We start from the raw sequence: 27966 nt of genomic DNA, 5'->3' as shown, positions 1-27966 counted from the left end.
AACATTTCCTTATCAACTTTTTTTTTCTTTTTTAAGCATATGGATCCCTCAAGAAGTATGTCCATAATTAAGGGAGACTTAGGCAATTTCCAAGGGGAATTTTTACCATTTTGTTTTTTAGCATTCTAAATAAAAATTAATAGAAGTCAGTAGGATATCCTCTCTCATGCTCTGGTTACATACAAGCACCTTTCTCCCAGTGACAGCCCGCTATGGACATCAGTTGTGGATCTTTCTTGCACAGACCGCAAAGCCATGGTGCCATGTCACCAACTAGTTTGGTTTTGCATCGTGTCTGCTGGTCACATCAACACGGCCACATTCATTCCAAGGGCAGCTCCAACTAGGGGTGAAATATTGTCTGAAAACAGTTATTCATTAACCTACTGAGAGCCTCAGTCATGACTTGTGTTTTTCTGAAAACAGGATTCACTACTGCTTCTCATTCAATTCTCCCCCTATCTGTTGGGAGCCATATATCATGAACTAGGACAAGAATGGCAGATCTAAATTAACATGACAGAAAAGCTATTTGATGCTGCCTCTTGGTTTCTCCTCTTCACCCTCTTCTGTGGCATCCAAATGCTTCAGAACCCTGGCATTAATTAAGCAACAGTTTTATTACACATAATCAAAGTCTGCAAAGAAAAGCCTAACAGACAGCAAGAGGACATTACAAGGTTCAATTAACAGTTTTGCTTTTTTGTGGTTGCTAATTGAGGTATTTTTAATTTTTAGCATCTCACATGGAATGCTGAAAAGGAAAATACTGTAAGTGCAAGTGAAGATTACAAGCCTAAAATGTATTACTGTATCATAATTTTATACAACCAATTTGCATACTTCTGTGTTTTCCAAATCCTGGCTACGTGATGGTGAATTCTTAACATCTAATAGGCACCATAGAGAACTTTTTAGGTAACCTCCCCACTGCACCCTTACTTCCATGTACTAAAACTCACCATCCATCCTTATTTTGATGTACTAAAATTCACAAACGACAGTAATTGAAAGTACATGGCTATGGGGCCAGTCTGGGTTCAAATTCCAGTTCTGCAACATAACTTGGGCAAGGTGCTTGATCTGAGTAGTAATGTATTTGTATGTAAAATGGGGTTGTGTGCTTAATGAGACCGTTGTGAGGATTTAAGTGAGAGTGTAATACCCGTAACACAATGTCTGAGCCACTGTAAACATTCAATGAAAGTAATGGTGCAAAAGGCTATCAAATATGATAACAATATTAATATTTTATTTTTTATTTATTAAAAATTTTTTAAATATTTATTTATTTTTGAGCAAAAGGGTAGACAGAGCGTAAGTGGGGGAGAGGCAGAGAGAGAGGGAAACACAGAGTCCAAAGCAAGCTCCAGGCTCCAGACTCTGAGCTGTCAGCACAGAGCCCGACACAGGGTTCGAACCCACAAACCGCGAGATCATGACTTGAGGGGAAGTCGGACACTTAAACAACTGAGCCACCCAGGCGCCCCAACAATCTTAATATTTTAAAGAACGTATTTCACAATTTATTTTGTTTAGAAGTCAATTAGACTCAACAAATGTAATTTGAGAATCTACCTTTTGCCAAGTGAAAATTAGTTCCATTCAAACTCTACAATGAAGGCAATTTACTTCTGCCTTACAAAAATAACCTGTATTACACATTTTCAATTGAGGGAAAGCACGGAGTAGAAATCTAAGGCTCAAACTTTTGAAGTTTCAAGAGCACTAAATAATAGTATTACTTGGCAATCAACAACCTAAAGAGTTGACTAAAACATTAGTTTAAATTTTTTTTTTCAACGTTTTTTATTTATTTTGGGACAGAGAGAGACAGAGCATGAACGGGGGAGGGGCAGAGAGAGAGGGAGACACAGAATCGGAAACAGGCTCCAGGCTCTGAGCCATCAGCCCAGAGCCTGACGCGGGGCTCGAACTCCCGGACCGCGAGATCGTGACCTGGCTGAAGTCGGACGCTTAACCGACTGCGCCACCCAGGCGCCCCTAAAACATTAGTTTAAAAAAGCTATCACTTAGGGGCACGTGGGTGGCTTAGTCGGTTAAGCGTCTGACTTCAGCTCAGGTCATAATCTCATGGTTCGTGAGTTCAAGCCCAGCGTCAGGCTCTGTGCCAACAGCTCAGAGCCTGGAGCCTACTTCAAATTGTGTGTCTCCCTCTCGCTGTGCCTCCCCTGCTCACACTCTGTTGCTCGCTCTCTCTCAAAAATAAATAAATATTAAAAAAAAAAAGCTCTTAGAATTTACCCTTATTGCATGTTCTCATGTTAAAATGTTGAGACAATGGCTATTAGTGTTCCAGTCTAGACTACTCAAGTTTACATTACTCAGTAGCCAAACCTTTCAAAAGCATCCTCTATTCACAAAACTGCACAAGAAATCTACTGGATTTAGATACATGTAGTGCCTACACCTACTCCTTAATGTTCATAACTGATATCTAAAAGATAGCTGTATTTCCTGGACTTAATTTCAGAACCCACTTCTTTTCCTTAAATATTGCCCAGAGAAAAAGTTAAAAGAAACTCTTCCAACTTATCGATTTTAAAGTCTAAAATGACAATACATGAATCTGACAAAAAATACGTAAAGCAAGATTCAAGGAAACGGTTTTTTTTTTTTAAGTTCCCTAGTTAAACTATCAGGTTTTAAGTGTTCCAATCACAAGAATAACAGAAAATACACAAACTGTAAAAGAACCTCACACATAGATGTAAATAAAGCCACTCTTTAGGTTGCCCATTAATCCACAAGTGGCATATTCATCTTATTTACAGTATTATACCCCCTGCCATGATATTCCATTACAGAGTCACGCTACACACTCCATAGTTAACACTGTAGGAACCATCTCTTTTTAAACCTGGTTTTCTCTGTATATTTCCCTTTTGGTTGGCTCTTAGGTTTAAAAAAAAAATCTTTACAATTAAATTTCTTATGCTATTAGATATTCCAAGAAAATGTGTATAAAGTATACACATCTTATACATGTGTATAAAGATGTGATGTCTGTCATATAAAATGTAATTACATTTAGTTCATTCTTCCAGAAATATTTCAACATTCCTGTTTGTCATGGTCTCTGTGCTCCATGTGCGCAAGTACTTACATATTTTTGTAAGTCTGAGCGTGAAATTTATGTCAACCGTAACTATCAAAACACTTCTTTCTATTAGAGAATATGCAGGGAGATTTTATTTGTGTGCACATGCTAATAGCCATGTTTGCTTGCTTTTTCTTTTTTTTTTTTTAACATTTATTTTGAGAGAGAGCGTGTGCACGCAAGCAGGGGAGAGGCAGAGAGAGAGGGAGACAGAGAATCCCAAACAGGCTCCATGCTGTCAGCACAGAGCCTGATGTGGGGCTTGATGTCATGAATAGTGAGATCATGGCCCGAGCAGAAATCAAGAGTTGGGACGCTTAACCAACTGAGCCAGCCAGGTGCCCCTGTTTGCTTTTTGTTTTCATTTGCTTTCAATAAACCTGTTCCTTTTTAATAAATCACTCCTCTCCCAAGTTTCCTCTCTCCTCTCTGAAACAGGACTTTAATGTCAGCTATTAATTCTGATATCCTCACCATGTCTTTGCAATCACCAAATTATCCAGAAGCACGTAAACCATATAAAAATATTTACTGAAATGTAATCAGAGCCAGAGTTTTGAAGCCTTAAGGGACATTTTTTTTAACTGCCAAAATTAATTACCAAGCTGAATCAGGAAAAATAAATTTTTGGTATAAAAGGACTGCCAATACATACTTACAATGTAAATCCTGACACAGAAAGTAGGATGAGATCTGTATTCCAAAACAACTTTTTTTTTTTAATGTTCATTTATTTTTGAGAGACAGAGAGAGAGCGCGCGCGCATGCACACATACAAGCACGCGTGAGCGGGGGAGAGAGGGAGACACGGAATCCGAAGCAGGCTTCAGGCTCTGAGCTGTCAGCACAGAGTCCACTGCAGGGCTCAAACTCATGAACTGAGAGATCATGACCTGAACCTAAGTCGAACACTTATCTGACTGAGCCACCCCAGCGCCCCTCAAAACAACTTCTAAAACAATAAGGTGTGAGTGACCACACTGAACCGGCTGTATTGGACTCATACTGTCCCACTCATTTAACGTGTAGAACTATGAATGGAACATGGAGCCATGAGGTCATCTTAGATACGTTAAAGGCCTTTGTTTACAAGGCAAGTGATTATTATTGAGTAAGCATTTAAAATTACATAGTAGAATTATTGACTAAGTAGCCCAGAATAGAGATAGTTAAGTCTTCTGAATATCGTACTTGGCTCAGGTCAGTCAGAACAACGTATTTTACAAGCAGTAAAGGAGGCAGGGGAGATGAAGAAATAACATTTGCTAGCTGTCAAAAGTGTTACAGAAATCAAATGGCGAAAAGCTATAGGTGGTTTGTAGTGTGAGGCCAATTGTAATGGTAGGAGAGATACAGAAGGCCTCCAAATATTATTTGAAAGGCAACAAACCTGGTCTAGTATAGAAATGACTCTGAAGTCAGGGAGATCTGAGTTGAAAACTTGACCCTACAACTTAAAGATGTGAAAACTTGGGAAAAGACTTAACTTCTCTAAGTTTCAGGTTCCTTATCTATAAAATAGGGGTTATATATCCATCTTATCAGGTTCACATAAGGACTGAAATAGGTAACACAGCTAGCACTATAGTGCCTAAACATAGGGCTTAGTAAATATTAACATACCCTCTCTCCTCCTTAAACTTTTGGGTAGCAAAATACAAAGCTGAAAGAAAAAAAAAAAAAGACAAACGTCTTCCATCCTGAAGGTACATGAGAAAAAATGGGACATTTTCCAATTCTTTAAATAGGAACATATCCCAAAACCAAAAAGCAGGTGGATGGAGAACTTAGAAAGGATCATAATAGCCTCAGAGATTCAGCTGATTCCACACATGAGAACTCCCAAAGACTAGACTAATGAAAATTTCTCTATAGTGAACCCTACTGATGAGACTTGGAATTAGTAGAATTTAAGGTGACTTGGTAATTCTAGCTCTGTTAGGAAACTAAAAAGGAGTTTCTTGGTCATTCAGCCAGTTAGACATTTCTGTAATTACTAACATAAAAAAATATGCCCTCGTCTATTTTAACACTGATCTTGAGTAGCAAATCTTACTGGAAAAGAACTCTAACAAGAACAAATATTGGCAAGGTCACTAGGTCAGATGGAAATCCAGAATCATAGGAAAAAAGGAGAAAAGTACCAATTTTATTTGGTAGAAAGTTGGTATAGAGTAGAATAGTCATTTAAATTCATAGCTCATTTGCCTTACAAGCTGGAGTCATGAAACAAGAATAAGATTTTACATGTATGGATCCTGAGCTCATGGGTACTGAAAGGTTCAAAAGGAGAGCTCAGGTTTCACAAGCTTTGTAAGTGATCTATTTACACCATATGACTAAGAACATATCCTTGGACAACTTATGAGCCCAGGCTTCTGAAACTGCCAAATTAGGAGAAAGGAGAATAAACAGCCACAAAAATCCATAAAAGCGGTAAGTAAAAAATTTTTCTTCAGATTAAGGAATACAGAAAAATATCATGCAAAATTCTAACAAGTGGGCTTTAAAATATTAATATGCACAGTAGCACCATTCTCTTAAAGAGTGTGTTGGGGGTAGGGGAAGTCCTAGAAACTATTTTGTATTAAGTCACTGATCCTAAAATACTGAATATTTTCAGGAAAAGTTATCAATCAAAAAACAAAAACAAAAACAAAAATAAGGTTTCTGACAGAATTCCAAAAGCTATACTAAAGATTTGGGGGGGGTGGGGGTGGGGAGAGGACTAGGGAGATGGGTAGTGAAGTGCCTTTATTCTATGGGTTTTACATAGGGCTATAATATCAGGGACTTACATTCTCTAAATACCTTAAGGTTGCAAGGCTAGAATCTCCATTAGTTATACAAATTATGAAGAAAGTCCTATTAACTATGATGATAAAAGATATTATACCTAACCTCAATATTTCATACAACAGGCTCTTTATTGTTAATTCTGTACTCAGAAGGGTGCCTGATAACTGGCTTTTATGTATTAGTACTTTATTTTAAAGTTTATTTATTTCTTTTGTGAGAGAGAGAGAGACAGAGAGAGAGAACACAAGCAGGGGAAGGGCACAGAGAGATGGAAAGAGAGAATCCTAGGCAGGCTCCGCACTGTCAGTGTGGAGCCTGAACTCATGAATTGCGAGATCATGACCTGAGCCGAAAACAAGAGTTGGATGCTTAACCGACTGAGCCACCCAGGTGCCCCATATGTATTAGTACTTTAAATAAATGCCTAAGTCACTTAATTGTTAATATAAAAAAAAACAAATTTATTTTACATACGTTTGGAAGATAACTGGATTCATTTACATAGCTTACATTATATTTCTGCTTTCACTGTAAGCAACTAAAAGCATAAAGATTAAAATACTAAAAACCTCATACCTTCCCCAAAGTTAAAGCCTGTCAAAATAGGCCTAGAAAACAGGCATTGATTTGGCAGAGAAAATCTGGCTCATTAATATCTTCCATGGCTTTATACCACATTTTCCAATATTACAGTGATAATTAACAAGGTTTCAATTTTAGTATAACTGAGCTTTAAATGGATGAATCAGCCTTTAGTCTGTCGCTACATAGATTTCACTCTCTCTTCCTCCTATAAATACCATACTTTATTGATATTCAATTCTTAATTATATAAATTGAAATAACACCCTCAACACTGATAAGTCAACAGCACGGTGGGGGGGTGGGGGTGGGAGGGGAGACAGTGATTTTCCTAATAAACAGAATCAGGAAAGGAACACAATTTAAATATGCCATAGCTTCCTGTCTGGACTTTGCTCCTCTTTCAAACAACTCAAAGTGACAAAAGTTTTCCAGACCAGAAAACTCTGATGCTACTTGCAAGAAAAACTCTACATATTGGAGGGGCTGAATGGTGGGAGGTCGACAAAGCAGACCTTTTGAAATGTAAATTCTTTGCTTACTTAATTTAAAAAAAAAAATCAAAAGTTAAAACCCAATGTGCAATGCCAAAGACAGTATACTGGTAATCAAAATCCTAAATGACCCCTGAAAGAATTACAGCCTATAGATGACAAACACATCAACTATATTTATGATATTACTTTGGAAAGTAGGCAGTATTTGTTAAAGTCTGTAAACAAGCTCCAGAATGGAAACACGATGCCTATATACAGCAAGAGAAGTATGATATAAAACCCACTGATTTTTCTTTTTTTCCTTTCCCCTTTCAGGAATTGTGCCTGGCATTGTGCAGCTGTGGTGCTGCCTTCTTCACTCCCTGCGTTTCCAATCTTGCTAATTAAAAGGTTGATCACAGAACAATGCTCTTCTCATTAATTTCAGTGTTCCGATTGGGCAGGATCCCTGCTTACCCCACCTGATCTTTTCACACTACTGAAGTTAATGTGACAAGAGCCCGAAGATGGATTACCTGCTGCCATATTGCCCATCGCCTCCAATCAGGAGCTATCTGTGTAAACTGATTGTTCTAATTTGCTCTCATTATTTTTACAATATCAGGAGAAAATAACGCACACAGCTCACTGTCAAAGCCATGAAAATCAGCCATTAGTTAAACCCAGACACTGAGTGGCTTTATTAGAGGCACTGCAGTTTATTGATGTAGCTCCAGTCAAACAAGGCAGCATTTGCTTCAGTGGAAGGAAATGTTTATACTGAAAGTAAATATTTATTGTAATAATACCCACAGCAACATGATATTTTGAATAATCCTGTTCTTATTTCAGAAGCTTTGTTTTGACACAAATTAACAACAATGAAGAGTTGGGTTGGCATAAGAAAGCAGATAACATTTAATACAGACTCAGTAGCATGAAAATCTGTCTATTAACTCAGATCTATGAGCACTCCTCACCTCCTATACCTTGTATAAATAAACTTGATTCTGTGACTACCAACCCTAATCAATCAATAAATAATGGAGGTTCTATTCTGCTCCACACAACAAATATTTTTCCCAAACAGAAATGTTATGACTTAGGAATCAAAATTATTTCTATAATGATCATACAGGTACAGTTTTAAATAAGAGTAACTGCATTTTTGTACAATGTAAGCATTCAACAAGAAAGATTCCTAATCCTAGCATCACAGACATTCACAATATATTGCAGAAAAGAAAATAAGCAATGTAGTAAAGCCAGCTAAGCAAACAAGCTGGGTTTTAAACCCTTCAGTAAGAGATGGTTTCTTAAACCGGAAGGCAGAACTCTACAGAAAGGTTTGATATTCAATGAGATGAGATCTTTAAAAGATTTATTTTGGGCACAAAGGAAATATATTTTCCTGTTGTAAAGAAAATGATAAACTCTAGAAGAAAAGATTTAAACTTGGCATTTTTAGTCTCGCCTGGCTATGAACAATTTTGTAAAAATGTTAACTAAATGGTGCCTGAACAGCATTTGGGGGGCCGGTAAAGGCGGGTATAAATAATAGAAACTGACGCCTTTTAAATAAAGGAATTTAGTCCATACACTCTTCCCCCTCCCCCACTTTAGTACTGAAGGAAACATGGCTTCCTCCTGTTTTCTTTCTACACTAAGATTCCTAGGTAATGTGAAGGCAAGAGTATGCCCTTCTAGCTGCTCCCCTTTTAATGGCCACTTTTCTTTCTCTAAGAAACGTGTGCCATGCTTTTCTCCTTAAAATTCCTGCACTAAAAGACTGCACCATACTGCACTCCGCAAAACGTGCTGATGGCGCCAATTACAAGCCCCCAGCCGAACGCTCCAGCCCCCACCATTCGGGCAGATTTATGCGGACTCTTGCCGACGTTATTACAAGTCAGAGTTTATTGGGAAATTGTTACATTATGCGGAGTGTCTAACAAATTGCTTATGCTGCTATAATTGGATTACAACAGCCGCTTGCTCCCACCGGTAAGATTAGGCAAGTAGGACTCCTGCCGATCTCTGAGCGTTAGCAGTAATTTTATTTGCCTTGCCTCTCTCTTTCCTAACAACATGCCTCTCTCCCTGCCAGCTGTCTGCTGAAAAGGCACAGGCTTGTTCCTTGGCCCTAACAATGCAATTACAGCCCCGCAGATCGCACTGTTTGTGCATTAAGTACAGAGCCAAAACGAGGCGAATTGATCGTTTGACTTTTGGAGAAGCCATGTGATCTCTCGGTGCGGGTGATCCGACATGCATCAGCAGGCAATACTGCAGTCAGTTCTTGATGAAGAACTTTCTTCCTTCACCTCTCTCTCTCCCAACCTTTCCTTTTTCACTGAGGAAAACACTGACTGGGCTCATCTCCTGCTAATCTAGACCAATCCACAAAGACAGGCTTAATCTTATTAGCTCCCTGGCTAGACAGAAATGTGAATAGGTTCTAGCATCTTGAAGTGCCTTGGTCAGATCTAGTGGTTCCCAACAGTTGAACCAATGCTGCTATCTTTAAAAAAAAAAAAAAAAAAAAGGTTCATAAAGAGTTCACTAAGGAAAATAAGTTTACACAAACAATGTAGTTCAAAAGAACCACAGAAAGTTTTTGGCTCTGGCCAATAAAACTGCCTTGGAAAGGCTTTGAAGCTCTATCTTCAAGGGCCCATCAAGAATCAGCACTGAAACCCATGTCTGTCTTTCTCTGCAGATCTGCTCTGCTGGAAGATGCTGGTGTCCAACATGTAGAATCAACGCAGCTGACTTTAGGCTTCTAACAGCCAGTCTGATATCCACTCAAGGCAAAGTTTTACACATACTCTGTTGACAGCTTTCTGCTTCTTGTTTCTTTCTCCTGTATGTTTAGCAATGAGTGCAGTTAGTAAGGAGACTATATAGGCAGTTCTCTCATTCAAGGGCATAGTTCAAGATTCTCACTGGGGTCTGGACTTTTTTTTTTTTCCTTTTGCAATTAATGCTCTTGAAATGGTTAAACATGACTTTTAATTTTATCGAATTAATATAAACCAGGATTCCTGTTTACAGTTTCCTCTACAATGGCATATGCTACTTAAGGTTCCTGAAGATGATTATACAACAAACGTGCCGTCAATCAGCTGATCCATTTTGGTGTCCCTTGTCTGTACTCCTAAATATCATGTACATCTAGAAGGTGTATTCTTGCATCTTTAATCTGACAAACACACAAACTCTCGTCTATAACAATGGTCCTTGATTCTATTATTCTATTATTACCTGAAAGCGAGCTGGGAAATGTCACTTTACTAGTATTTCTCAGAGCCTCTCTATAACTCCCATTCACACTCATTAAAATCATATGAACATCTGTAAAATGAAAGAAAAAAATAGTACTTCTGAACTTTATTCCTGCCTTTTTGAAACAGCAATATGCCTAATGTGTAACACATTAACATGCCGGAGTTTTTCCAACCTTATTGGCCTCAATGATATGGTTCCATGTTAATATATTCTCCACAAAGCTAATGTTTAGACCTGACAGAGAGGCCTGTGCAAAGAATGGACCATCTGACATGCTACTTGTGGAACAGTATGTTAAAGAAGCCTGTTAACATGTAGTTTAAAACTCAAAAGAAACTCTGAACAGCTGAAATGCCTTATAAATAGCGCAGACCCAGAGGAAGTGCAAACGTCTGCATTGTGAATTGTAGATCTTAATTACCGACAATGGCTGGTACAGCAAGTAGCACGGAAAAAAAGTGAAACAGTTGCACTGTTCATGGTTGGCAATAATTCTTCAGGAAAATATTTACTATCAATCAGTTATGAGAAAAGGGACTCTGTGCTCGTAAAACAGCACGTTGCTTCTCATACCAGGACCATTTTGCTTCAGCATAATCTGAATTTAAACAGCTTGTTTCCTGCGGATATAATTTTGGAAATAAATAAAACAAGTCTTCTATCAAAATCTGGAGTGAGTGGAAAGGAACATCACATTTTTCTGTCTCAGTCAGTTGCAAACAGATTATTAGTCTCAAGTAAAAAACAGTAACAACAAACAACTACAATACAGAACATCTACAAAGGACTACTGAAGAGGTTTATTTTCCAAACATAAAGAGGCATAACTTCTCCCACCTGGGCAGGTATGTCGGTAGCTGTGTTCAAACAACTCAATTCTAATTCTGTGCATGCACGTATGTGTAAAAAGTAAATTAGGAAAACCCTGAACCCAAAATTTTCAGTAATATTTAAATAGAAAGTCACCAACAAGATAACATAAAAAAGTAATGCTCTTCATTTTTCTAGTTAGCTTTCTTTACCAATTAAAAAACATCATGAAGGTTGACAATTAAGTACAATGTAATTATTGATTTTAAAGACTAAGCTGGCAGTCAATAATGACTGTCCGTTTAAAGCTACAATAAATACAGAGCTCATCATGTTCCAAACAAATCTCATGAACTACAGACCTACAATTAGAAAGAATAGAAGGCTTTGGAAGAAAATAAAAGATATTTCAATGCCTCCAAATATTACTCAGACCAGGTTATACTGATAAAATGACCCCATTTTTATTTTTAAATCTTTTCCTAGGTCTCATTCTTCAAGTTAGAGATTCAGATTATTATTAACCTAGAGTGGCCGTAGTTTTTCTTACCACTTTGTTTTCTTGTATTCTAAAGAGGACAAATGGGCCCGTTTTCATAGACCTATTATAAAACATTTATTGTAAGCTATTTCTGCCAAAGAAGAGTCACATACTATGTACTACAGGGTCTGAACTTAACAACTTTGCTGTTTTTCAGGGAATAACTGGTATTGATGTCTTCTCTAAAACTCATAATAAACAATATTCAATAATAGTAACCACTATTTTCACCCAAATCAAAGTCACTCATCAGAATTAGCTGCTTTGAGCTAGAGGAAAAAATGGCTGACAGCACTATATTATAGGTGCTCTCACATGGAGATGGTTGGACATTCAAGGCCACTCGGGAGTACTGTCTGAATCAACAACGGACACCTGTACCAAGTTAAAAACCACTGCAGCCATATCAAGTGTAGCAGATGAAACTACTCAGTTAAGGGCTAAAGGTGAAGAGCTGGAAACGGGACAAGCTTGTAGACCTACAAAAATAATGGCAAGTCATTACCTTTCACAGGTCAAGCAATAAATGAGGCCAACAGAAACAGCACAGAATCATGAGGTACACATAACATATGTAAATAGAAAAGGGAAAACTCTTACGGAAGGGAAATAGAAAGGGAAAACTCCTCATGTTACTGGTACCTACTGGAGGCTGTTACAAGAAAGACATAATTTTAGCTACGTGTTTTTATTTGCCATTGATCAACTAATTATTTGGCTCAAATCTGAAGCAATGAACCAGAAGCCAGGATGTGGGCCAACAAAAGGAACCAGAAAGTTAGGTAGGTTCCAATAGGAAATGACAGAAATCATTATTAAATTAGGGTATTTAAGGAGACGATGAAAGGATCTAAGTGTCAGAATAATGTTAAAATAAGCAAGAGTGGGATGAGAGGGTCACCATCTGGGAGCAAAGGAAACAGACAGATGAGCAGCAATGAGCAAACTTATTTCCTCACCCAAGAGCACAGAAGAAATTATGCCATTGTGCCAGATGCCAGAAGATTTCTAACCATGCACCACTGAAGTACAGGGTGGGAGAAAAACAAAACAAAACACATCATACAGACACACACCAACATGACTATATAGCTTAGAAATCCTGGCTTACAAAGTATGGAGAAAACAAAAGGAACAGATGCTCACTTGGCCAGCTCTCAATGAAACTCATTAAAATTGTCACCCTGTCCTTGGATCGGTGCTCATGCTAAGATTTTACCTTGTTTAGCCAGAAGTCACCCACTTGTGATGAAACTGAGCAATGTGGCCAAAAAGGAGGAAGATTATTTTTAGAGGCCCAAATAATTGGTCCCCCATTTCAATGTACAAATGCCAGACACAAAATAGGGTCAATTAGCACTTGTTAGTTGTGACTAAACGGCTGAAAAAATAAATACATGTAATTTATTATTTTCATATTTTACAGCAAGTTACTAAGACACTCTAATTTAGGAGACACTTAACCAACTTTTTAAACTATAATTTTAAACAAATTCTGACACTTATTATATGGATAATTTCTAATGGTTATAGTTAGTATGATTTCAGTTGATTAAGTAGGTCCAGTGACTATAAGAAAGAAAATAAAAATAATAAAAAATATTGCTGTCCTTTGATTTTTTAGTAAAGGATGGAGACTACCTGATTACCAGGTCTGGCTCTAATAATAACAGCAAGTAACTGAAAGCCTTAGTATAATAAGATAGACTAAACTAAAGTAGTTAAAGTTGGAAATGTTGTAACAGTGACAAATCCCTGAATAGCTATTAAAACAATAATTTTGCATATATGCAAAGTAAAAGTCTAGAAACCGAGCCCATACTGGAATTTTACTTAGTCCTGGGATAATCAAAATGGCTGATATCGAAATTTAGGTCAAAGTTCCTAACCAATTAGAGATACTTGAAAGATTTGAGCCATAGTTAATGTAATTATTAGATCATAAGATCTCTAATGTGTGATTAATTTTATATCTGTAGATATACATACATTTTGTGCACGAGAAAAGGTAGAGCATATGCACGATAAAACATACTGTACACTCAGATCAAAATCACCAAAAGCAATATTTTTATCATTAGCCATTCAATAAATAATAATAGTATTATAATAACTGGATTTTCTATAGTGTATCTCACAATCCTTGCAATGGATACCCTATACTTAATTACATTTAAAACCCATGAACAACTTTATAGAAGTAATTGTATATTTTCTTTCATGAATCTTATTTATTTGTAATAATCCATAACTAGTGTCAAGTAACAAATGTGAATTCGACTGAAGTGTGACCAGAATGCATAATCAAAAGATTCTTTTGCAACTGAAAAGATGGAGACTCCAACTTGCAATCTGCTTTGGATAAAATGATGTCTCCTGTATTTTTTTTTTAAATATGAAATCTTGTGATGATCTTTAATAGCAACATGATATAAAGATGTTTACAGATAAAGCACTGTTAAGATGCGGTATAATGCATATTGATGAGTAATATTACTTACTTTGGCCACACAATTTTCAGTCTTCATAGCAGTGCTTGCTAGACATACTGTTTCTTGGTTTAAGCAGAGTCTGGCACAGCTGTTGTAAGTCTGTAATGAGAATTTTTTGGAAACAGGTTTAAATATTAAAATGCTGTCATATACAGTTTTCAAATTTTGTTCCATTTCTCAAAATCAACGTACAAATAGACCTATGTATAAATTCCAGATTTATGCGAACTGGAAACAAGGTAGACAACAGGAAGCAAAGAAAGTGAGAGCCCACAAGAGCCAAAGATGAACTCATGAACAAGTATGTAAGCAGCAGTGATCTGCTGGAAGGTGATGGGGCTATTCAAAAATGTGCAAAGAACTTAAACAGACATTTCTCTGAAGAAATACAAATGGCCAACAAGCATATCAGCTCAGAAATGAAACCACAATGAGATACCACTTCATACCCACTAAGATGGTTACTATTAAAAAACAGAAAACAGTAAGTGTTGGCAAGGATGTGGAACAATTGGAACCATTGAGCACTGCCGGTGGGAATGTAAAAGGATACAGCTGCTGTGGACGACAGCATGGTAATGGTTCCTCAAAAAATTAAAATTAGAATTACCATATGATCCAACAATGCCACTTCTGGATGTATACCCAAAAGAATTGAAAGCAGTCTTAAAAAGATATTTCTACATCCATGTTCATAGCAGCATTATTCACATGGAAGCAACCCAAATATCCACTAACAGATGAAGGGACAAGCAAAATGTGGCATGTACATCAATGGAATAGTATTCAGCCGTAAAAAGGAAGGACATTCTGGGGCACCTGGGTGGCTCAGTCGGTTAGTCACTGGACACTTGATCTTGGCTCAAGTCATGATTTCATGGTTCATGAGATCGAGCTCTGCGTCCAGCTCTGTGCTAACAGCACAGATCCTGCTTGGGAGTCTCTCTCTTCCTCTCTCTCTGCCCCTCCCCTGCTCTCTCACTCTCTGTCTCGCTCTCTCTCAAAACAAATAAATAAACATTAAAAGAAAGTTAAAAAAAAAAAAAAAGGAAGAACATTCTGACATCTAGGACAATATGGATGAACCTTGAGGACATTATGGTAGGTGGAATAAGCTAGTTACAAAAAGATAAATACTGATAAGTGGTTGCCAGAGGCTGGTATAGAGTTTCAGTTTTATAAGATGAAAAGAGTTATGGGGATGGATGGTGGTGACAATTACATAATAATGTAAATATATTTAATCCACTGAACCGTACATTTAAAAATGATTAAGAGGTTGTTATGTTACATGGATTTTACCACAATCTGAAAAAATGGTAAGCAAACATTATTAATAACTGGCCAATATAGTAAAACAATGTTTTCTTGTAGTCTAAGTTTTAATTGATGGTACAAATCATGGTTCTCAAACTTTAGCATGCATCAGAGTCATCTGGAGGGCTTGTTAAAACACAGATTGTTAGGGGCGCCTGGGTGGCGCAGTCGGTTAAGCGTCCGACTTCAGCCAGGTCACGATCTCGCGGTCCGTGAGTTCGAGCCCCGCGTCGGGCTCTGGGCTGATGGCTCAGAGCCTGGAGCCTGTTTCCGATTCTGTGTCTCCCTCTCTCTGCCCCTCCCCCGTTCATGCTCTGTCTCTCTCTGTCCCAAAAATAAATAAACGTTGAAAAAAAAACAAACAAACAAACAAAAAAACACAGATTGTTAGGTCCCATCCCCCGGCTTCTGAGAATTTGCATTTAAAACAAATCCCCAGTTGATATGAATGCTGTTGGTTTAGGAACACTCTTTGAGAACTACTATGCTGGAGAACCATATGTGTTGGAATTAAAGAGAAAAATCTTAAGACACAGGCAATCTCAGGGCGCCTGGATGGCTCAGTTGGTTGAGCGACTGATTTCGGCTTAGGTCATAATCTCACGGTTTGTGAGTTCGAGCCCCACGTTGGGCTCTGTGCTGACAGCTCAGAGTCTGGAGCCTGCTTCTGATTCCGTGTCTCCCTCTCTCTCTGCCCCTCCCCAACTCGTGCTCTGTCTCTCTCTGTCTCAGAAATAAACGTTAAAAAAATTTTTTTTTTAAAAAGACGTAAGCAATCTCTCATAACCAACAATAGGAAATAATCCATTTTTTAAATTCCAGATTTACACAGTAGTTGCAAAAATAAGTTCCTGTATACCCTCCCCCAGCTTCCCCTTATGTTAATGTCTTATGTAACCACAAAAGACTTACCAAAGTTAAGTAAATTAACATGGTACAATATAAAGAATTTATTTTTAGTTTCACCACTTTTCTCACTAATATCCTTTTATTGTTCAGGATCTCCCCCCACCCCCCGCCCTGGTTTATTTTGAGTTGGGGAAAGGGGCAGAGAGAAATTAAGAGAGAGAATCCCAAGCAGGCTCCGTAACAGATGCAGGGTTCAAACTCATGAACCGTGAGATCATGGCCTGAGCCAAACCCAAGAGTCAGACCCTTAACCAACTGAGCTACCCAGGCAGAACCTCTGTTCAGGATCTAACCTAAGATCCCACATTGAATTTAGTTACCATGTCTCCTTAGCATCCTCTAATCTGTGACAATTTCAGTCTTATCTTTTATGATTATGACACTTCTGAAGAGAACTGATTAATCTATATAATGCCTCTCAATCTGGCTTTGTCTCATGTTTTCTCACGATCAGATGGAAGTTACACATTATTGGGAATAATACCACATAAGAGATGTGCCCTTCTCAATGCATCAAGTAAGTCAGGAGGTAGGTTAATAAGTATTTATAGTGATGTTAACCTTTATCACTTGCCTAAGGTCATGTCTGACAAGATTTTCCATTATAAGTTTATTATTCTTCCTTTGGGAATTACTAAATATATTGGGGGAAATATTGAGACTATGCAAATATACTGTTTCCGTTTCAACTTCAGCCTCCTAATTTTAGCATCTACTGGTAGATCTTGCCTATGGTAATTTTTAGTGTAGTGTTCTGACAGTGATTTTTTTTAAATTTATTTTTATTCTTTTAAGTTTATTTATTTTGAGAGAGAGAGAGAGAGAGCACGAACATGTGCACACAAGAGAGAGGCGAGAGAGAATCCCACTAACAGTGCAGAGCCTGACATGGGGCTCACACCCACAAACTGCGAGCTCATGATCTGAGCGGAGAAGTCAAGAGTCGGACACTTAACTGACTGAACCGCCCAGATGCCCCTTTTTAAATTTTATAAAATGTTTATTTATTTTGAGAGAGAGCATGTGCACAGCAGAGGAGAGGCAGAGAAAAAGGGAGAGAGAGAATCCCAAGCTGACAGCATGGAGTCTGATGGGGGCTTGATCTCACAAACTGCGAAATCATGACCCTGAGCTGAAATCAAGAGTTGGATGCTTAACCAAATGAGCCACCCAGGCGCCCCTGATGGTGATTTTTCCCCTGAGGGTGAATTTCCCTCTTTCCTTCCACATTTATTAAATGGAATGTTTTCTGTGAGGAAGAGCCATGATTTCTCCTATTTATTTATGTCAGCAATGGATGCATAGATATTTTAAGTTATTCATTTTTGGTCAATTCTTTGGAAAGGTGTAGGTAAAAAAAATCTAAGAAAATGGAGAAAAAGTATTATAAAATTGGTTTTCCATTTAGACAAGTTAAACTTTAAAAATTTATCCACTGAACTATTTTACTCTTATATTATTTAAGTTGAAATTATTTCAAAACATATTTCAAAGGAATAAATTGGATCATTTGTATAGCAGGTATTGGTACATGAATCTCCTGGGCTCAGGATTCAGTACTTCTTTTGCAGCTACTAATACCACAAACATTATGCATGTACAGACAACACAAAAGTCTTTAAATAAAACTTCCTATATTTTTAAAAGACACTTATGAAGTAACTAGTATATACTGAATAACATAAAAACTGTAAGCCACAGAGCTCAAGTTCCAAAAATGGCAGAGATATTTATATGGGATTAACCCTCATAAGGCAACAATTATAAACCATGGCGGGGGGGGGGGGCGGTATTTTAAAATTACTACTTAAAAGCACCAGAGATTGACTTAGTCAGGAACCGGGGGAGGGGGAGGGGAGGTGAAGAAGAGGGGGAGGAAGGGTGTGGACTGACCTTGAAAGAGGAGAATCACACTGGGTAACATCCTTGTTTATGTGCTTTTTCCCTAAGGGTACTCACCAATCTACTTGGTGCAGGGTGACTAAAATTCAATTAGAAAGCCATTCTATTGGCTTGATATGTCAAAGGATGGAGTTCTGAACTGCCACAGTGGCTGGAGACTGAGAAGAGAAATCGTAGAAAATAGACCCATAGGGGAGGCACAATTCCCCTCAAATCCATGGCTAATCTCCAAACTACATACATGAATGGGACACTCTAAGGATTCCAATGGAAAATGACAGAAGACTGAAAGATCCAAGCAGAGATTCTAGCTGCTGCCCATGAGGGGAGACATAGTTTAGAATATGATTCCTACTAAGTTAGAGGAATTTGATAGGCATCTCAAACTTTCCACTGAAAAGTTGGAAAACCCTACACTGAGAATAAATAGTAAGTCTAAGGAGTAAGGGATCTACCTTAAGACCAAGGGCAAAATCAAAACATACTTGCCCTAACAAACATGGAACCAAGACTCTATGAAGTCATGTGATCAGTCAGTAAGTTAATCAGTGTTAGATAAAAGAATCCAGGGTCATCGCAATTAGTCATTTATAATTCTACAATATAATAAAAAAAACTGCTAGACATGAGAAAAAGCAGATAAATGGAACCCATAGTCAAGAGAAAAAAGGATAAAAAATGACCCTGAGATGATCTTGTATGGGAATCAGCATATAAAAGCTTTACAGAAGCTATAATGAATGTTCAACATCTTAAATGAAAGTCATAATGAATGAACAGAAATTTTCACCAGAAAAAAATGAAAATCCAAAACGAACCAGACAGAAACTACAACTGAAAAGTGTATTATCTGAAATTTAAAATTTACTATATGGGCTTAAAAGCAGATTGGAGATAGCAGGGAAAAAAAAGTCAATGAAGACAGATCAACTGAAATTATCCAAACTGGAGAATAGAGACAGTGAAAGAAAAAGAAATGAATAGAGTCTCAGTTATCTGTGGAATAAGTGTCAATAATCTAACATATGTGTAATTGGAAACCTAGAAGAGAAGTGATAATGGGGCACAAAAGTTATAAAAATAGTGATCAAATATTTCTCAAATTTGGTGAAAACCACTGGCTTACTGATCGAAGATCAGCAAACTCTAGGGAGATTAAATACAAAGATAACAAGAACTACACACAGTCAAAATTGCTGAAAACCAATAAAGACAAAACTTTGAAAGCAGCCAAAGAAAAAAGATGGATGCTTCATACATGGGAGCCAACAATATAAATAAAGGCAGACTCTTCACCATAAACAACAAAGGCTAGAAGACAAGAAATAACATTTTCAAATTGCTGAAAGGAAAAAAAAAATCTCAAACCAGGTTTCTTACAATTAGAAAAGAGAATTATAAATATGAAAAGGAAGAGATCTAGAACAAACTCTGTGGTGCTGAATTGGAATTGAAGGTACCAATGTGAATTTATGGTTTTCAAATATATAAACCCAGATGTAAAATCTTGGCTTCTAGATACCATTTTACACTAAAAGGAACCATAGCTCTCTGGAGAAATGGCTGGTTACAGGACTGGATGGTGAAAATACAAGATGAACCTGGAGATCTGCAGGGAATGATGGCGATGTGTCAGAGGGGAATGATGCCAGCTTAAAGGGGCTTTTAGTAACCCAATATGGGATAGTCTCAGTATTAAAATAAAAAAAATACAGTCTGGGGGCGCCTGGGTGGCGCAGTCGGTTAAGCGTCCGACTTCAGCCAGGTCACGATCTCGCGGTCCGGGAGTTCGAGCCCCGCGTCGGGCTCTGGGCTGATGGCTCAGAGCCTGGAGCCTGTTTCCGATTCTGTGTCTCCCTCTCTCTCTGCCCCTCCCCCGTTCATGCTCTGTCTCTCTCTGTCCCAAAAATAAATAAACGTTGAAAAAAAAAAAAATTAAAAAAAAAAAATACAGTCTGCAATCTGTTGAATAAGGTACATTTCTTGAAAAACATAAATTACCAAAACTGACACAATAAGAAATAGAAAATCCGAATAGCTCTGCATCTATTAAAGAAATTAAAATTGTAATAAAAAATTATTCCACATAAATTTTAAAAAATTCTCCCATAAAGAAAACTTCTACCCAGATGGTTTCACTGGTGAATTCTATAAAATAATATGAAAGAAATAATACCAGAACTATACACAAACACTTTTAGAAAACAGAGGAGGAGGAGAAGACTTCTCATCTCATTTTATCAGGGCATCATAATCCTAACACCAAAAACTGACACAGACATTAGAAAGAAAACTACAGGCCAATATCCCCCATGAACACAGACACAAAAAGTCTTAATAAATTCAATTAATGTAATTCACCATATTAACAGAATAAGTGTGGATGGGAGCATTTGACAAAATTAAACACCCATTCATGATGACAATAACAACAACAAAAACAAACCAAAATCTCAGCAAACTAGAAATAAAAGGGAACGTTCTTAATCCCACAAAGAGTGGCTAAAAAAATGTTAACTAACATCATACTTAGTAGTGAAAGACCAAATACAGTCCCTCTGAGATTGGGGACAAGGAAGGCAAAGATGTTGTTCTCTTACCACATCTATTCAACATTGTATTGGAGGCCACTGCCATTCAAATAAAGCAAAAAAAGGAAACAAATGGCAAATATGTTGGAAAAGAAGAAATAAAACTGTCTTTAGTAACAAATGATAGGAAATAAGGTCAAGAGTCAAAAGTCAATTTATATTTTCTAGCAACAAACAATTAGAGAATGAAAAAATTTACAATAGCACTGTAAAAAGATTAGAGTTAGAACTGAGTAAGAAATATACACTGAAAACTAAGGAACATTGCTCAGAAAAATTTAGAAAGACAATTAAATGCAGATATATACCATGTTTACAGACTGGAAAACTCAATATTACAGCAAGGTTAATTCTACTCAAATGGATACATGGTTTCAATAAAATCCAAATCAAAACCCACAGACTTCTTAAAAGAAACTAAGTTGATTCTAAAATCTATATAGAAATGCAAAGTATCTATGATAGCCAAAATAATATTAAAATTAAGAATATGGAAGACTTGGGGCACCTGGGTGGCTCAGTTAGTTGAGCATCCAACTTCGGCTCAGGTCATGATCTCACGGTTCAGGGGTTCGAGCCCCCCATTGCGCTCTGTGCTGACAGCTTACTCAGAGCCTGGAGCCTGCTTCGGATTCTGTGTCTCCCTCTCTCTGCCTCCCCACCCCCCCCACCCCGACTTGTGTTCTGTTTCTCTCTCTCAACAATAAATTAAAAAAAATTTTTTTTTAATTAAAAAAAAAAGGACATGGAAGACTCACACACACTACCTGATTTCAAGACTTACTAAAGCTACAATGATGAAGAAAGACAGTGTAGTATTTGGTGCAAGGATAGACACTTCTAAAAAGAAAAGGTACTTTGAGCTCGTCCTCTGTGTGGATTTGAAGTAGGGGTTGGTCAGTGCCTCAGCTGCTATTACCCTTTGCTCTGCATCCCAGCAGCACCCTCTTTTCCAGGAGGTGCAGAAATAGACTACACTGGGGGCACCTGGGTTGCTGGGTCGGTTAAGTGTCAGACTCTTGATTTTGGCTCAGGTCATGATCTCAGGGTTCATGAGATGGAGCGCCGCATCAGGCTCTCTGCTGACAATGCAGAGCCTGCTTGGGATTCTGTCTCCCGCACCCCCCTTCCCCTCCCCACTCTCTCTCTCTCTCTCAAAATAAATAAATATTAAAAAAAAAAAAGAGAGAGAGAGAAAGAAATAGAATAACTTGTACAACCAACTGATTTTTGGCAGCGACACTTCTGGAATTCATTGGGGGAAAGAAAAGACTTTTCAACAATGGTGTCAAAACAACTGAATAAAAAAGTGTAGGTAAAATAATGAACAGCACTCATAAGAATTAATTTGAGATGGACTAAAGGGTAAAAGCTAAAACTTACAAACCTTCTGGAAGAAAACCTAATATGTACAAATCATGGGGTAATGATTGACAGACTGGGTTTCATTCAAAAATTAGAAACTTTTCATCAAAACACACCATGAATAAGCAAGCCATATATTATGAGAAAACACAGAACACATATCTCACAGAGCCAGAAGCTAGAACTCAACAGAACTCAATACAATTGAGTTCTAGAACTCAATAATAAGACAATGCAATTTTTTTAAATGGCAAAAAACTTAAACAGATACTTCACAAAATATCTGAATAGCTAATAAGCACATCAAAAAGTATTCAACATATGCTCACTAAAAAAGCTTTATATAAGAACATCCATAGCAACTTCACTTACAAAAATGCAAGCAGCTTAGGTGTCCATCAAAAGAATGGAAAACAAACTATAATGTACTTATTCAACAGGTATATCATAAAAAAGAATAAACTACTGATACAGTGGCATAAAATGGATGTCATAAAATTACACTGAGTGAAAGTCAGACTCCAAAAATCTATGATTCTATTACATGAAATTCTAGAAAAGGTGAAACTAACCTATGAGAGTAAGCTGACCAGTTTTTGATTCACTGGCGATGGGAAAACTGATTGGGAAGGAGACCAAGGAAACTTTCTTGGGTAATGAAAATGTTCTATATAGCTTGATGAGGGTGGTGGTTACACAGGTAGATAGACTCATCATTAACTCACTGACTTATACAATATCTATGCAGTTCATTGTATGAAAATTTTACTTCAGTGAAAATGTAAAAGCATGCAGTTAATATTTTAGAGGAAAAAGGACTAAACGTTTGCATAATTAATAAAAATATGCTATTTTCTAGGAAAAAAATAGTTATGGTAGGTTAGACAATTCCTTTTCCCCTCAGAAATGGATAGAAGACACTCTGAGGAACATTAGACAGATTCAAGAAACCAGTTCTAGTCCTGCAGGAGTTTCTAGAGTAAGGCTATGCATAAGCTTTTATTTTCTAGACATCCCATCTGTAAAATGGGCATATGATCTTGTTTACCTCCCAAGAAAGTCACATAGCTTAGTAAACTAAAACTTGTCACAGTCTTAAGATCACCCTGGAATAAAAAGGCTAAAAAATTCAGTATTTTACATTCAATATTTTACTAAGACTTCTTCCAGGCTAGAATTAAACTAGTGAGTATAATTGCCACTGGCAAGATACGCTCTGTCCCCATGCAACATTCGGAAAGGTAGCCTCACTGCTGAACCAGAGGCAGAGAATTTTGCGTTGGAGTACTTTAATACGTTTTTATATTGCATATAAAGCACATAAGCATAAACCAGTAAGATGCCTTGCTGAAAACTACCTTCTTTGTGAAAGCAGGCTGTAATTCTGAACAAGTTTTCAATTTTCACAGTGCTGCTAGGGTAAAACATTTTAAAGAGTTTAATTTTTTACAATGGATTCAATGACATAGGATTATCTAACAAAGTAATGGCTAATCAATAGAAGGTTTAGTTGTCAGGTGAAACATATAACACACTAAAAGGGATTGATTGCCAGACTTCTCCTTATTTACTAGAAGGTATATATTTAAAATGACACAAACTTGTTACCAGGCTGCATTCTTTTAACCTTGCAAAAAGCTGCTTAAGAAATCTGTTCAACAGCCCTATAGCAAAACAAGATACGGTATAATGAAAATGGGCAGCAAGTGGGGGGCAGTCCAGGGGGGTACAGGGAGGGGGGAGACGGGGACCTTCAGATATATGGTAACATCAAATCAAGTTCCCAGCAAGAATATGGGATAGAAAAAGCAAACTACAAGGCGACATCTAGGGAAGCTGGGACTGGGCTTTAAAAATGCCACGCTGATGCTACCCAATCTCATTCAATGGATGCAATGCTCTATCTGATCTCCTCCCAAAGTACTCTTAGGGCAGATTTTTAAAAGACTCATACAAAAGGGCACAATAGGCTCCCCTCACCATTTTTTTTTTTAATGGTACATCCACATTAAGCACTGAACACAAAATGAATTGGTCCATATGGGCTTCGACCAGCATATAAGCTGTTTCCTTTATAATTTATTCACAACATCTCAAGTCTCTATATGAAAATACACTTTTTATGGTCATTGCAACCCAGGAGTTCAATAATACTTTTTCTACTAAGTCAGTGATTACACAATTTATCAAAGAATGATTACCCTGAAATAAACATAAAACAAAACACCAACCCCCTATACAGTCTTCCTTCCTCAAAGTAATTTTAAGAAAGCCGGTTATTAAATTGCTTCTTTTGGAAGAAGGGTTTTTGTAGCTAGACACAAATTGCCAAACCATGTTTTTAAAAAAAGTTATTAGACTCTGAAGGATTCAGCCGAAGTGGGAAGTTAAATAAACAAATCACTTCATCAGACTTGGAAAGATCACTTTTGTCTTACTTAAGAGACCTACATTAATTACCTTTAAGATCTTTTACATGGACTATTTAAAATAAGTACAATTTATTTATTTATTTCAAATGAGGTGCTTCTTCCAAAGTATTAAATAATGTCTACAAATGCAAAAGCATTTTTATAAATAGGTAATTAAAACAGATGACTAAAATTAAGTCAAGCTGCAAAACATTACCCAGGATGCACTGTGATTTTTTTTTTTTTTTTTTAATAAACATCTCACGCAATATTTTTCCATCCAAAGCCCAAAGCACTTCAGGGGGTAAAAAAGAGGTAGGAAGTTTCATAGGGAAAAAAAAAAGCACACATATATAATGAAATAACGCCAAACTCCAAACTAAAGTATTTACAAGATAGTCCCTTAAGCATAGTTTGTCATATTGCAATTACACCTTGCCTACTGCCAAGTCAAAGTGCTTACTATTGCCACTAGAGGGAGAAGTGTCTTAACACAAAGCAACAGCAGATAGGGAATGGGTTTTCTTGAGCAATTATCAGAACAAAGCTCCCCTGGCTGTGTGTACCTTCTAATTACTCAATACAATTAAAATGACTAACCTAAAACAAATAGAAAAAAAACTTGCCTGGCTAATATCTGGGACTTCATTAAACCTTCTCTCCTCATCAATCAAATCAGAAAGAAGGGAATGCCATCATATACAAACATTATAGAGCTATTAAAGGAAGTAAATTCAGTGAGGGTTTTTTTTGGTTTTGTTTTTTTTTAAGGAAGAAAAGAAGTGGCTCTCTTGAAAAAAAGAAATGTCGTGGTATTTACCCATCTGGATGCTGCTTGAAAACAAATTGTCCTCCAAAGAGCAGAAATACAGTATGTTTTCTCTCAGTTCACTGGCTTATGAATGACTTTTTGTTGTTGTTGTTGTTTTGTTAATACACAATATAATGTCATTTTCTGTGTCAGTGACGTGCTTTTTTCCTCCTACTCATCCAACTGTATAAAGGAGCTGTGCCAGTTAGACCCCCATGCTTATACGGGGCTGTTTAAGATCTTTACTGCTGTGTTTTACGGATCTACTCCAAGGTAGTGTTCAGAACAACATAGGAATTTGGGGGCACAGGGATAGGAAAGGAAAACAGCTACTTATTCCTTCCAAAAGGCTTATGTAGTTCCCTTTATAAGGCCCAGTCATTAACAGAAGATGACAACACATTTTTCTTTCAGCTGACAATTGTGACATTTTTCCAGCAGTGTGCAAGGTGTTGAAAACCTGGCAGCTGTTACCTCCTGGGATGAAGATACTTTTTTATCCTCCCTTGACAGTTTAACTCAGTGGGTCAGCACCTTTAAAAGACTGCAAAGTATCCTTGAAGAGGATGGAAGCTTGAATTACTGCTCCCTCCCTAATCAATGTAAACCCTCACTGCAGGTGAAGTCTCCATCTATAGAGGTGCATGGGGGAGGAAAATGTAATGCCCTGAGCCAGATGGTTTTTATCTTGTTTTTAAAGAATAAAGGAACAAGCTAACAAGGGAGACAGCTACTTTGTTAGCTTCTTGGCCTCTCTCATGGCTTTGCATCCCCAGGGTTCCAGCTACACAAGAGAAAGAATACAGAAAAACGTAAACACTTAAAGAAATATAACTAGAGGGCTGGCATCATGCTGCTTTCAAAGAGTTGAGAGAGTTCTACTCAATGCTTTATTTATCACTGCCCACGTTCTCAGGATGGTAAGTGGACACATACACAAAGGGAATGGGGGATGGGGGAAGGATTAGACAGAGGTCACAATTTACTCAATTACATAGAAAGGCAGGGCTGACAGATCCTATTAGCACCAATGTGAAGCAAAGGAGTTGCATGTTGTAAGGCTACATTTTCAAAAAGTAATGAGTACTTTCATGTATCCTCCCAGGCCTTTGCCCTTGTTTGCAGATATGAATAAAAGCTATGAAAACAGTTGCTATGGTTTCTTTGACTTCACATTTTAGGAATAAAAGTAGAAAGAAAATTGTAGCCACTTTGTACATTCTGTAAATAAAAGTTCACACTTCACTTAATGTGGATAGAAGAGATTATTCTGAAATTTAGAAAATTAAAAGAATACATTACCTTTCTTTCCCCACCAACTTTCCTGCCTTCTGATATGGAATGGAAAAGCAGGTATACAAAATGGCTTAGTGACACAGGGACTAGTGTCTCCTGACTTTCTCCCTCAGTATTTTCTTTTTCTACTAATGTCTTTGTTAGGTTTTGGAATTACGGTAATGTTGGCCTCAGAATACAAGTCCGGAAGTGTTCCTGCCTTCTCTATTTTCTGAGTTTGCACAGGAGTGGGTTATTTATTCTGCAATATTTCATAGAATTCACCAGTGAAACCATATGGGGGCCTTTTGATAATCTGATTTCTTTAATAGACATCAGGCTATTCAAATTTGGTTTCACCTTGCATTGGTTTCTGTAAGTTTTATTTTTCAAGGAATTAGTCCATTTCATCTAAGTTGCCAAAGCTGTGGTTTAAAGTTGTTTATAATATTCCCTCATTATCCTTTAAACGTCTGTAAGAATTGTAGTGATAACCTTTCTTTTAGCTCCTCCAGTGATTAAGTAACTCAAAGTTACCACACAGTAGTCACAGTCTATCAACACCTGTGAAACTGTACTTTAGAACAATATATGTAAACTATAAAATCAGTTTAAAACACTACTATGTAACCAAGCATTTAAAAATAAAAAGGGAAAGAGTTCCTAAAATCCCATTAGAAATATCTGTAAAAGAATCTCAAGGGATTGGCCTAGATGATGCAAATCCTACCTACATCAACACTAGGGAAAAGGCAGCTTTGACATCTTTTTATCTATATAGCTTGACTAAAGTGGGGAGGGGGAGCAAATGGCACTTCATTATTGTCATGCAACAGAGAAAAGGGGGAGTTTAAACAGCTTATATATTATGTCCTACATTAAAAAAATCAGCAGTGGGGTAATCAAGTTCAGGGCAGTCCCGGACAGCTGCCCTGTGACCCGCTTCTATTGACCCTTGCTATTCATCACTCTTCCCTAAGATTGAGAGGGCAAGCTCCTAGGGAGTGACCACCACAATAGACAGACACAAGCCAACAGTAATCTGGTTCGAGCAAAAAACCAGATGGCACTGCAATAAATTTACAAATCTGCATTCATGGGGCTGTTAAAACACCCAGAAGCTAAAAGATTCAGAGGGCCCCAAGAGGATCTCCTACTTCCCAGTTTCTAAAGGCCATTTCTCTTTCCAAGAACACTGAGTTCATGCTCTTCATAAAGAGAATAGAGAAAAAACCCTTTACAAAGAGAGGAGGGGGAAAAAAAACCTCATGACCTA

The 27966-nt window shown here is 37.4% G+C and overlaps 1 protein-coding gene across 2 annotated transcripts in view; it reads right to left on the bottom strand.

Moving 5' to 3' along the window:
* BTRC (beta-transducin repeat containing E3 ubiquitin protein ligase) overlaps positions 1-27966 on the bottom strand; it is a 181997-nt gene that overhangs the window by 53323 nt on the left and 100708 nt on the right. For both annotated transcript variants that reach the window (XM_047073328.1, XM_047073329.1), the window contains exon 3: positions 14119-14208. In XM_047073328.1, the coding sequence (XP_046929284.1) occupies positions 14119-14208 (90 nt within the window). The remainder of the gene's footprint in view (positions 1-14118; positions 14209-27966) is intronic.

Source organism: Lynx rufus, unplaced genomic scaffold (genome assembly GCF_022079265.1).
Source record: "Lynx rufus isolate CCGP_SWC_20201006 ecotype Redwood Valley unplaced genomic scaffold, mLynRuf1.p SCAF_11, whole genome shotgun sequence".
In the NCBI taxonomy this organism is placed as follows: domain Eukaryota; kingdom Metazoa; phylum Chordata; class Mammalia; order Carnivora; family Felidae; genus Lynx; species Lynx rufus.
This window is presented reverse-complemented; position numbering and strand designations above follow the sequence as displayed.